Source organism: Zingiber officinale, chromosome 1A (assembly GCF_018446385.1).
Source record: "Zingiber officinale cultivar Zhangliang chromosome 1A, Zo_v1.1, whole genome shotgun sequence".
NCBI lineage: Eukaryota > Viridiplantae > Streptophyta > Magnoliopsida > Zingiberales > Zingiberaceae > Zingiber > Zingiber officinale.
Genome location: NC_055987.1, coordinates 4,606,229 through 4,618,990, shown reverse-complemented (window position 1 = coordinate 4,618,990; position 12,762 = coordinate 4,606,229). Strand labels below are relative to the sequence as shown.

At 39.6% G+C, this 12,762-nt stretch overlaps 2 protein-coding genes across 4 annotated transcripts; both read right to left on the bottom strand.

Annotated features, from left to right (window-relative positions):
- Positions 1–835: 835 nt before the first annotated feature.
- LOC122016034 (acetylornithine aminotransferase, chloroplastic/mitochondrial-like) lies at positions 836–8,106 on the bottom strand. Of its 2 annotated transcripts, XM_042573188.1 has the most exons (5): positions 7,722–8,106; positions 6,909–7,224; positions 6,322–6,805; positions 2,196–2,630; positions 836–1,616 (listed from the first exon to the last, which is right to left on the bottom strand). In XM_042573188.1, exons 3-5 carry the CDS (start codon positions 6,751–6,753, stop codon positions 1,071–1,073), a joined length of 1,413 nt encoding a protein of 470 aa, XP_042429122.1. In that variant the 5' UTR covers positions 6,754–6,805; positions 6,909–7,224; positions 7,722–8,106; the 3' UTR covers positions 836–1,070. The 2 variants fall into 2 exon arrangements, with proteins under 2 accessions (XP_042429122.1, XP_042429115.1); XM_042573181.1 differs by having other exon boundaries at positions 6,909–8,106.
- A 1,758-nt stretch (positions 8,107–9,864) lies between these two features.
- LOC122016024 (zinc finger CCCH domain-containing protein 33-like) lies at positions 9,865–12,561 on the bottom strand. 2 transcript variants are annotated; one of them, XM_042573160.1, is made up of 2 exons: positions 12,349–12,561; positions 9,865–12,234 (listed from the first exon to the last, which is right to left on the bottom strand). In XM_042573160.1, exon 2 carries the CDS (start codon positions 12,219–12,221, stop codon positions 10,227–10,229), a length of 1,995 nt encoding a protein of 664 aa, XP_042429094.1. In that variant the 5' UTR covers positions 12,222–12,234; positions 12,349–12,561; the 3' UTR covers positions 9,865–10,226. The 2 variants fall into 2 exon arrangements, with proteins under 2 accessions (XP_042429094.1, XP_042429102.1); XM_042573168.1 differs by having other exon boundaries at positions 9,865–12,257; positions 12,349–12,559.
- Between the last annotated feature and the right edge of the window lie 201 nt (positions 12,562–12,762).

Below are 12,762 nucleotides of genomic sequence, written 5' to 3'. Positions count from 1 at the left end.
TATGATTTTATTTTATTTTTAATCAAAACATATCAGAATTAAAATAAAACCCTATTTTAACTTTCATGTTCATAAGAACACACAAACTCAGTTTTTATAAAATTTTGTATCTTTTTATTATGTCAACGGTTAGATTGATTAAAACATTTTGACATATATATATATATATATATACACACGGACGACGCACGTTGGTAATGCACCTCTCATGCGGGGAGGCAGCGCCTCCCATTCATAAAGCCGTCTATGTAAAAATCTACGTACAATTCTCTTCTCTTTCATACATACAAGTTCTCTCTCATACATACAAGATGATGCTAGTTTGGCGGCCCCTTGACGATCCTTTGGACGGCCCAACTGGCGGCTCAAATTGACGATCCCTTATATAGTCGACTGACAACTCTCGACTGTACCGTTACTCATTAGGACTTTTCACCCCTAATCAGTAGATTTTTGTCTGTTTATGAATCCTAGTAGTCAAGTGAACGCCGCTAGTTTATCCAAACTAACAACAACATTGGTATTAATTTATATAAACCGGGACCCGTATCGATATTGATCTTTAAACACAAATAAAAATCAACACCAATACTGATTTGAAACCAATATTAGCCAACATCATATTGGTGCTAATTTTTCGAGACTAGCACCATATATATATATAATTTAACTCTAACAAGTGTTAGAAAATTTTAAACATTTTGAAATTTAAAAAAAATTGAAATTTTTTTCCGCATTTAGAAATATAAATTTCACAGGACATTATTGGCGTATGGAAAAAAAAATTGAATCAATATTATTTGATATAGATATTTTATAAAGAAAAACGACGAGGTAAAAGAAAGTTAGATGCATTTTTTTATAATAAAAATATCAAAAAAAAAAAAAACACAAATCTTCTCAACGGTTTATTCATTCATATACAGAATGTATTTGAACTGATTGATCATTAATTTAGACATCAACTAAAATATCTAAAATTAAGATTATTCCACACAAACAATGCCAACCAAATGGGAAGAACACCCACCACCCCTCTTATTGGCAGGTACTTGTCTCTATATATAGATTTAACTAGAAGTATTACTATTACCATCGAGAGAAGGCAAGCATGCGCTTAGAACTTCGACAGCGTATTCCAACTCCTGCTCCGATATGATCAATGGGGGGACAAGCCTAACCACATTCCCTTTTCCAGCAGTCAGCACCAACAGGCCGGCGTCTCGACAAGCATCAACCAGTGGTGAAGCTTGGACATCCAGCTCAATTCCGACAATAAGCCCAAACCCACGTACTTCTTTCACATGAGGGTTCTCTCCCAGCTTCTTGAGTAGTAATTCTTTAAGGTAGAGTCCTTTCCGGCTTACACTGGCCAAGAAATCGGGATTCTGGATTTTATCCAATACTGCAAGGGCAGCATGACAGACGAGTGGACTGCCGGCAAAAGTGCTCCCATGGTCTCCGGAGCTTATGGCCGCTGCGACCCTTTCAGTGGTGAGGACAACACCAATTGGCAGACCTCCGGCGAGGGGTTTCGCAAGGGTCATTATATCAGGTGTCACGTCGAAAGCTTCATGGGCCCAGAGATGACCAGTTCGGCCCAACCCACATTGGACCTGCGCACATAAACAAAAGATACTGAACGGTTGAAAAATAATGCGGCAAAAGGTAGACAAGAGGAATAAGTACCAACAAATACATAATCAGCAACTACACAAACTAATTATGTCAGATAAGATAGATAATAATTGTATCTTGAAGAAATATGTCTCACTAAATAAACATTGTTATCTAGTAGTGCAACATTCTCTATTCTGTACTACTTTTGTGACAGAAATATTGCTTGTGTACCAAGATATAAAACAATTTCAGTGGTTGATTGAAGGATGATGATCTTTCAAGACAGACGAATCGGGCAAGTGATATTTAGAGGACAACACCCACAATTACAGCGGTGAAAGCCTTAAACTTAGATTACTAGATAAATTAAATGAGTTCAATTGATAAGTAAAATCTACTGAGAAAGCTGAAGGCTTCAGCAAAATAATTGATGACCCTAACAAAAGAGCAAACAAATAAGTTTTGCAACCCAAGGCATTGCCAGTATGTGACTGTTTTTTCCTTCTAAAAGGAAATGATGTATGTGGACATCTTAATATGTGTTTATATATAGACGCATGATCTAAGCGGCTTACCTCATCAAATACCAAGAGAGCTCCAGAATCATCACATGCAGTTCGAAGTAGTTGTAGGAAGTCCTTTGTAGCACTGAATATCCCACCTTCACCTTGAATTGGTTCCACAAAGACTGCTGCAGTTTTGCCAGATTGAATGGCTTTTAGAGCCTCTTTAATATTCCCATATTCTACGAATGTGACCCCAGGCATGACAGGTTCAAAGGGTAGCCTGTATTGCTCTTTACTTGTCAGCGCCAGAGCACCCAGTGTCCTTCCATGGAAGCTATTGCTGAAAGCAATGAACTCAGTAGCAGGAAAATTTTCCTCTGGATGTGAATGTCTCTGGAACTTCCTAGAGAATTTTATAGCAGCTTCGTTTGCTTCTGTTCCAGAGTTCGTGAAAAAAATGCGGTCAGCAAAAGAACACTCTACTAGGCGCTTTCCAAGAGTTACCTGCATCATTTTGCATCTTAATAATTGAAATAGTAAAAGGGAAAGAGTGCTGATGCTCAAGAAAATGTCAAATTGACAATATACAAAAATATATAAAGGCAATATAAAGAAGTCACAAACAAGAATGCATAAGCATGGTACATCAGTTTCATCATCAGTAACAAAGTAATTGGAAAAAAAAATATTGTTTTATTTTTTTCATGGGTGCAGCTTTAGAGGACTTCGCCCGTGATGAACCAATCATGACCGGTCCCAAGTCCGGATAAAGAAAGAGGGTTACGTTAGGTTAAAATTATGACAAATATTCAATGAATGAATCCATTAAACTAGTGTGCTAATGCTAGATTATTCCCCGGAAGGAATGCGTTGCAAGATCCGACTGTAACGTCTCGGCAAAGACCGCTACATCTCTAGAACTCGGGTGTAGTACTAAATATGCAAAAATTCGCGTTGCAGGGTCGGACTGCAACGTATCGGCAAGAACCACTACATCTCCATGAGAACTCGGGTGTAGTGTTAAATAGGCAAGAGTTCTCACACCATAGGTTGGATAAGAACAAATATGATAGGAAAACTAATCATCTAAGATTTGGAATATGAAACATAGGAACCCTCACTAATAAATCAATGGAGGTAGTAGATACGATGATCAGAAGAAGAATTAGTATTTTATGTGTACAAGAGACAAAATAGATAAGCGAGAAGACAAAATTGAACTCAAGTTTTAAGTTATGGTACACAGGAAAGAGTAAAGCATAACATGAAGTAGGTGTTGTTGTAGACAATTCGTTAAAGGATGGGATGTAGTAGTTAGAAAAGGGGATAAAATTATAGCCCTTAAGATAATAGTAGCAAAAGAAACTATAAGCATAATTAGCGTATATGCACCGCAAGTAGGATTAGATGAAACTACCAAATCAAGGTCTTTGGACTTTGCCTGCTAAACATGGTCCTCTAGACATGTTTAGACTTTGCCTGCTCAGTGTCTGATCGCCTGATCTACTAAGACCTTTCCTGCAATATTATATTAGCCAACAGCAATAATAATGCAGAATACAATGGTAAACCTAAACCTAAATTTACCGAGATCCGTTGGTCCGATCAACCTTGCTTGGAGTTCACTCCTCCAAGACTGTTCATTACCTAAGGTTATCTCCCCCTAAGTTTTTCACCACTTGGCTTCACTCACCAAGACTCAATATTCGACTACTCAGGGATCAAGTCCTCCAGACCTATCCACCTAGCTTCTACGATATACCGAGATTTCCCTTGCCTCAGTATAGGGATCAGGACCTCTAAACCTATCCACCTAGCTTCCACGATATACCGAGATTTCTCTTGCCTAGCCTCCAACTAGGACTTCCCTTGCCTAGCCTACAACTAGGACTTCCCTAGATCAAGCTCCATATTTAAACATATTTAAACATATTTGTCTGACATTAAAACCTTAGAGATCGATTGCACCAACAGAATTCAAACTTCAAAAATAGAACAAACTTTAAATGAGATGCATAATGGAAAAGCCGTTGGATCAGATATTCTGATAGAGGTATAAGAATGCCTAGGGAAATAAGGTATTGAATAACTTACAAAATTATTTAACATGATATTGAAAACGAAAAAATGTCTAATTAATGAAGGATAAGTACTCTAATTTCTTTATATGAGAATAAAAGAGACGTATAAAATTGTGCATACTATAGAGATATTAAACTAATGAGTGCCATGAAACTTTGGGAAAAAGTAATAGAAAAATGATTAAGGAAAGAGATCACGATGACAAAAAATTAATTTGGATTCATGTTTGGAAGATTGATAATAGAAGTTATACATATTATTTGATAATTAATTGAAAAATATCGGGAGAAGAAACAAGATCTACACATGGTATTCAATGACTTAGAAAAAATTATGATAGAGTCTCAAGAGAAATTATATAAAGAATTCTAGAAAAAAGGTGTTAGCGTAACATAAATTGAACTAATTAGGGATATGTATGAGGATATAACAACCAACGTAAAGATTTCTGCGAAGTAACTGAAGCATTTCCAATAAAGATAGGGTTATATCAAGGATCAGCTCTAAGTCTGTATCTTTTTATACTAATTATGGACGAACTCATTGCGCACGTTCAAGACATAATACCGTGGTACATGTTGTTTGCAGATGATATTATTTGGTAGATGAAACACATAGAGTAAATGTTAAACTAGAAACTTGGCAAGAAACACTAGAAGGAAGGTTTTAGGCTTAGTAGATTAAAGACAGAATATATGAAATTTAAGTTTAACAATATTAGACGTAATGAAACAATTGTTAAGATAGGAGATGACGAGTTGCCCGGAACCAAGAGCTTTAAATATTTAGGATTATTTTTGTAAAACGATGGAAGGATTGAGAGAGATATCTTACATAAAATACAAGCAGGATGGTTGAAATGGAAGAGAACATCAGGTGTTTTATGTGACCGTAAATTACCTCTAAAACTTAAAGAAAAGTTCTATAAAACCATAGTTAGACCTATTATGTTATATGGAGCTCAATGTCGGACTATGACTCGAGAACATGAGCAAACAATAAGAGTTGCAGAGATGAGGATATTAAGATGAGTGTGTGGACATACGATGATACGAGAATGGATAGAATAAAAAATGAGAGCATTAGATAGAAAGTCATAGAGGGAAAACTCCAAAAGACACGTTTAAGATAGTACGGACATGTACTTAGACGACCACTAAATGCTCCAGTTAGGTGATGTGAAACTATGACAAAGATGAATATCAAACGAGGAAGAGGAAGAGGAAGACCAAAAAAGACTTGGTTAACAACAATAAAACAAGATAAAATTTATTTAAGTATAGATAATAATAGAGTAAGAGATAGAGCTTTATTGCGTAAAAGTATCCATATAGCCGACCTTACCTAGTAGGATAAGGTTTAATTTTTGTTGGTGTTAGGTGCAGCTTTAGAGAGCTTTCTGTAACTCAGTTAGACAATTAACTTGAGGAACAAATATTTCATTGACATTTTTTGAAAAAATTTAATCACCAGCCAGATGGATTTTTATGATACCGTGGCACTCTAATTTAGCCCCACAATAGAATTGTGGGTTAATCAAGGGTATTTGTAAACTATTATACTATTATTGATTTGGGCTGACAACAATAGTTGGACCTGACAGACAATGGGTCAATTGTTCCATCTGAATGAATTGTGGCATGATGACGGAATTGGGAAAGCTTGTTAATGTAATGGCAGACCGGCTATAAGGCCTCACATGTCATTAAGACATTAATGAAAGATGATACTCGACTGAGTTGGATGCTAAACCTTGAAGGGGACATCAAGGCTTCACAGGAAGGTTTGTGCCACCCTTGGTTCCTCATGAAGAGCTGTAGGCTAATCAAGACAGTTTATAGGCATGGATGAGTGAACTAGTATAAACTTAGGTTTAAGCAATTGAGAAAATCTTGAATCAGCAATAAATAAATGACAAAAATAACTGCATAGAAACTAGATATTTCAATTGAAATAAAAGTATAGTAGATATGTGGATGCAGAGATCATATAAAAAGACATTAATCAATCCACATTAACTCAGAAAGAACAAATCATTCTATTGGTTGTCATTCCGCTACAATTTTTTAAGAAAGGTAGAGATTGACGATAAAGCTAGAAAGATTAACGTTACCTGAGGCAATGAATGGTATACATTGCTGACATGTGTAAGAGTATTAGCCTGCTCAATCACTGCGTTGATCCAATCTGGGTCACTATGCCCGAGTGAGTTCACTGCAATACCAGCCGTCATGTCCAAGTACTCCTTCCCATCAACATCATAAACTTTGCATCCCTTTCCACTCTTCAACACCACCGGAGCTCGAGCATATGTCCCAACAAACACATTCCTCTCTATCTCTATCACTTTCTCGCTCGCTCTCGACAATGGCTTTGCAGATCCCGCCTTCGCTTTCTGTTGTTTGTCCGAAACAAGACATGAGGAAATTTTTGGAACTTCAGCTCGGAATGTGAATCTCCTTCTTTTGTCTAACTTAAACCCGTAAAGCGGATCGATTGACGAACAATCGTGAGACATGTGCAGCGTCTGTAGAGAATTCATCATGCTTCTCAAGGAGGGGAGGAAAAAAAAAACTCTTCTTTGACGTTCCAACGCCCTGAAAATTGAGTGTCGCCAAGACGAAACCAAGCTCGGGCCAAATATTAGATAGAAAACCAAAAGGAAAAAACTAAAAAAACAATCCTTTTTTGAATAATTACCCGATAAGGAAGGTTTGATCGATAATCCAGATAAGCTCACAAGATCCTTCGATCGAAGAAAGACGAAGTGATTGCTGCTAACTGGAAACTGCAACGACCAACTATTTTACACGGGCACTCCAGTCGATGGAAGAATTAGGGTTTAAGTTTATCGGCCCCGTCTAATTCTCTAACGGTGTTAAGATTGCACAATGTGCCATGTAACGGCTCCGTTACAAGTTTAAAAAACGTGCTCTAATGGCCCATTAGCAACTGCTAACAAGCCCAACGGACTACAGCCCAACTAGCCATGGGCCTTGACAGAAAGATCCACAAACTAGAATCAAACAACACAAGCGCGATTAATTAAAGAAATTATAACAAAGCAAATTACAAACTAATTCACAAAATAATTTTTTCAACTAAAGTCAAATATATGACTCTCTATCACTTTGCAATACTTAAACTGCTTTTGGAAGAGCTCAAAACTTTCAATCTACATAGTTAACTAGGATAACTATGGACGATTAATGCCCAAAGTTGAGATAAAATTCAATAATAATGATGATAACGATAATAATTAATAAAGGATGTCTGTGCAAAGAAGCAAACAAAGTGGTTTAGGTGATTGCTTTTTCTTGATTATCAGATATTTATATATAAGCAAATGTTAGGTATATCATTGTCCTCATCCTCACCATGTTAAACACCACTACAAGCAATATAAAATAATGAAACAAGTGGCATGCAAATCCACAAAAATCAATGAAACATCAAAATATAAAAAGATTTAATCAACTATATTGCAGTGATATACATAAAGATGAGACTAACCGTGATATACATTCAGATACTGATAGATAGTGAGCATTACAGTTTTGATGAGAAGAACAAGATTGGTCGTGCATGGTGGAGAAGCATGGCGCATGCCTGACTTGAACCAGCAAGCACAGTGCTGTTCTTTGCTTAAAAGGTGAAAGAAAAGTCGTCGGAGAAGGTTAACTAAAATCGATTGATCGATCGATAGAGATGGTGATGGTGCAAGGGTTGCATGTGCCCTGCTTCTCCACCTTGCACAACTTGATCACTTCGAGATCGAGGGGATTGAAGGAGATGCTATACATGGAGAAACCCTTTGGGTGCTGATAATTATATTTATAGAGCAGGGGAATGAATGATCTCGTCATGGTCTCTCATTCTTGTAAATTAAAAGAATTGTGATAGAATAATACTAGTAAAGCATATGCATATATATAGTGCAAAAATTGAAACTTGGCTAAACCTTAAAACTCGTCTTTGGAACCCTAGAACTTTATTATTTGAGCATGAGTAGATCTCCAAAGTGGTAGATCCTCATCATTACAAGGAGATACTCGCCATCATCAATCCACCTTTATTAGTGAGCACCAACTTGAACACTAGAAACAACATCCAATATGTGTTTTCATCCTGTTTAATAAATTTTTTTAATTTTTAATTTTCTTATTGACCATCAAAATAAATTGAAAAGTACTTCACAATGGACAATCCATTAACTCAGTGTTCTTAGGTCAATCTTATATTAGTGACCTTTGCATGAGTAAAGGTCAGATACCTTTGTACCTATTGAAAATTGAATCATGATCTATTAAAACAAATACACATATAGATATTATAATTACGTCCTAAATCTTAAATTTTAAATCCTAAATTCTAAACTAACTACGTCAGTACACACGGCTTCATCATGTTTAATAATGAAGAAGAGTTGAATGGTTCAAAGTCATCAGGTCCTTGTTTTTGTCTTATCACCACAGCAATTTTCCGATCACAAAGTTTGAGATATTTGAGCTTAATTCATCCATGGCAATCCCTGTCAAGTAAAGTAGACAACGAGATTGGCATCATACAGATGTATGTTTTTGCAGAGGCTTTGGATCGAGTGTTGTTTCCTGTCCCAATCAAAACAAACAAATGAATACAGTAATAGACTTAAGGTTATTAGAAAATAAAGGAGCGGATGTTGTAGATGATTCTGACTTAGAATTCATTTAATGCTTATGTTTTATTGCAATTTCATTCTGGTATTTGATTGGATAATTTAGTAAAATAAGTAAACATATTAAATCTGAAACTAAAAGGAAGGGAATCGCTTTTTAAAAATCCAACCATTTTTTCAAGGAGTTAGGAATCTGTTTCCGAGTGGACAATAATGGAGTAGCTTTTGCAGGTGGGAAAAAAGGAGGATTGATTGGAAGGGTGGGAAAAAAAAAAATAGAAAGTAAAGGCGTCCAAGAACTAGGATTTCATCCTAAAATTGTGCAGACCGCATTAAAGTCAACGATGAGGAAACCTACTGTTTTCATACAGCAACTCATCTTAATCAATATGATCTTATTTTTAATTTTTTTTAAGTAATGCAAGTAATTGATCCGGCCCCCTATCAATCCGGTTTCAATATCAATATCCTAGAAGTAATAAGTAATCATCTCATCCTATATAAATTTTTAATTAACTATCAGAATAAATAAAAAATGCTAACAAAAATCCATCCATCCAAATGATTAGTATTCATATTCTTAGATCGATTTCTCATTGGAGGAAAATGGTCAGTATTCTTTTTTCATTAAAGGAAAAATTTCTATCTTGAGATGACAGCAAGAGTGATATGGAACATCTGCTGAATGATGTTCTATTAATGCAATTATGCTTTTGTTTATAATGAAAACATTTCTTTCCGTTACAATCTCAAATAGTTGTTTGTATAGCAGCACCAAGCCAATAATTCTTCCAAGACAAAGAAAAAATTATTATTTGACTTTTGGCTTGTGAAACCAATAATTTTCTTTGACATGCTCCCCCACGATTGACTAAATATTCATCAATCTAAGCTCATTTCAATATCTATTGATGGTTTCAGAATCTTAAAATAGGTATATCACTATAAATAATTTCTCTCATTAATGCAAGATTGGAGATAATAGTGGAGCAAAAAACAGGGAATAATAGTACACAAATAGTAAGATTAGGAGCAAATGATAGATTTACAAATAAGCACGACATGAAGTTAAAGATGATCCGAAGATCTAAAACAAGAGAGATTAGATCTCTGTTATTCTCTTCCTGTTCATATATATATCCTATTCAGATTTTTATAATCCATGCAATTAAGCTATAATATACGAATGAAAGAACTCGCAGGCCGCCATTAACAAGCTCAGACTCCCTTCGGGCATCTTCCAGGCGTTCCTGCTAAAAATTATAATCTGGATTCAAAAGATATAATGAAGAAAAGAACTAGTCAGATTGAAATATTTTTGTAATTCTTCATCGTCGTTGAATTGATGGCAACGAATTCCTTTACGCCATGATCTTCTCCTCCGCCCATGGAGAGAAGACGTCACCACCGGTGCTAAGTTGGTAGCCATTTTGCTGCTCACCGCCGGTGCTAAGTTGGTAGCCGTTTTGCTGCTCACCGCCGGCAGCGGAGAGTCTCTGTCCAATTGGTGCCATAGGAGCATCCTTTACCAGAGATTGCACCCAGGATAAGTCCGGTTCGTCAATCGTGGACGGCAGGGTGGCAGCGGCTGTGGCGGAGACGCCTCCAAAGGTGGCTGCTTGGTTGCCACGGAAGGCAAAGGAGGCAGATTTCCTCAGCTTCGACAACTCCTCTTCTTGGATGCCCCAATCAAGCTTACCGCCCGGCGAGCCCCAGTCCGTGAGGTCGGCCGCATGTGGAGCAGTGATTGGGGAGAGGGTAGACGAGCGGCCGGTAGATGTCCCACGATCGATGAAGCTCTGGCTTCGCTTGGCGAAAGCAGAAGCCCTCGAGTTCATCATGGCTTTCGCCATGGAGGGGTCGAGGCCAAACGATGACGTCGCGTTCACCGGCGGGGAAGAAGAAAGGCCGCCTCCGATTCCAGAGAGCAACTGCGACTGGTGCTTTTGGAGACCAGGCGCGGATTGGTATTGAGGAGCTGACTGCCTCATGGAGAGACCCTGCAACTGAGTTAGCAGCGATGGGTCTACATGCCTCAACATATCGCTGAGTTCGGAAGAGCGAGATGCTTCCGCTAGGTTGTTCGAGCCCCAATTTGCACGGGGTGACGAAGTTCTGGTGATTTCATCGATGAGCTTCTGCTGATATCCTTCCAATCCGAGTAAATCGAGGTCGAAATCCATGTCTCTGGCACTCAGCGAAGCCTTCAGTCTGCTGCTCGGCAACTGCAAGGCTGGAGGTGTCATGGCACCGCCGGTTGGGTTCATCCACAGCGATGAAGCTGACGAAGCCGAGGGGGACATGGGAGAACCGGGCTGCTGCATCATCATGAACGCCGTGGCCATGTCCAGAGAAGAAAGGCCTGGCGACGACGACCTCGACGAGGGCAACACCATTCCGCCAACTGATGCCGCCGAGGGATTCACGGATCGAAGTTCTTCTTGTTTGTGGGCGAAGAAGCAAACCCGACGATTGCAGCCGGTCTCATCCTTGCACAGCCGAGTCCGATACTGAGCAGGGTGGAGCCAACTCTCGAACACGCCGTGGGCGTACTCGCAGGAATCGCCGTTCCGGCAAGATCCTTTGCGGAACTCAGGGCACGGAACGCAGCTATACGATAACTTTCGCGGATCTCGGCGCCGGGCGTTCTCGCCAGGATGTACAAAGGGGCACTCCGTCCAATCGTGGGAGTAAGCCCGAGAGCACGGCTTGATCTTGAAAGTATACATCCGGAACTCGTCGGTGCCGTAAATCCCGGTCTTGATGTCGGGTAGCGTCAAATCCAACGGATATTCCTTCTTCTCTCCTTGTTTAGCCGTCTCTTCCTTATTTGGCGATGCGACACTAGGGCAACACGGGGCCTTTAGGATAACTTCGAGAGATTTAGCCACGCTGTTCGAAAACTGCCGGGCGATGACGTCACCAGGGCGGTTGCCGCTCGCATCGAGGGCATCGACGGCGTCCCCTGAGGCGCCGATCAGGAGCTTGACGGCATCGAGAGAATCCGCGGAGCCGCCGGCAGCGGCGCAGTGGAGAGCCGTGGTGCCGTCGGAGGCAGCGCTCCGGGCAGCCTCAGCGGGACGTGCGGCGAGGATGTAGTCGATGATGGCGGTGCTACCATAGAGGGCCGCAATCATAAGCGGCGTACGCTGCTGGTATCCCATACCTCGGCCGGGAGAACGAACGTACCAGGGAGCGGAGGAATCGAGCGGCCGTCCCTCCTCCACTGCCCGCTTGAAGGCAGCGACGTCATCTGAAGCAGCAAGCTCTAGGAGCAGCGCAGCATCCTCCGCCACCGGCGGATGCTTGGGATCTTCGCCAGCCGGCGGAGAAACTTTCCGGAGGCCGCCACACATGTCCTTCCTTGACCTTATCCACAAATCAACGAAAACCTCCATAAAAGGGCGATCAAATCATCAAAAAAAAAAACCAAAAAATATATATATAAATCAAAGTAAGACGAAGCAGAGAAAGGATTCTTACAGGAGATCGATGAAACCGAAGAAACCAACAGATCTTTGTGTGCGGAAGAGGTGAAGATGTTTCGGTGCTTGGTCCTTTTTGTAGGTGAGGATGGGGCGAATAGTTTATACAAGGAAGGCAAAAGGTCCTGCCAAATTTACTCTTCCACCCCCGAACAACCTCGAATTCGCTAGATACAACCAAGGAGGGACCGAAAATACACTGACAAAGGATGCAACAAACAATATCTTACACAGAGGACTAAAATAAAAGAGACCACAATAATTTTATTATAGCGGTCTTCCGGTCAACGATTCGACTAACAGAAGGCAGCTGCCTGCTTCCTACTCCCTAAACGAAGCCAAAATGAAACTAAAATGAAACCAAATCCCAACAACAATGAAACGAACCCAAACGAAACGATAAGCGGCCCAC

Bases quoted from the DNA above. Each gene is read 5' to 3' on its own strand.
- LOC122016034 (XM_042573181.1), bottom strand. From the start codon at position 6,753: ATGATGAATTCTCTACAGACGCTGCACATGTCTCACGATTGTTCGTCA. The intron at 2,631-6,321 runs GTAACGTTAATC...AAAATGATGCAG, and splicing joins TATACCATTCATTGCCTCAG to GTAACTCTTGGAAAGCGCCT. The intron at 1,617-2,195 runs GTAAGCCGCTTA...TTATGTGCGCAG, and splicing joins CTCTCTTGGTATTTGATGAG to GTCCAATGTGGGTTGGGCCG.
- LOC122016024 (XM_042573160.1), bottom strand. From the start codon at position 12,221: ATGTGTGGCGGCCTCCGGAAAGTTTCTCCGCCGGCTGGCGAAGATCCC.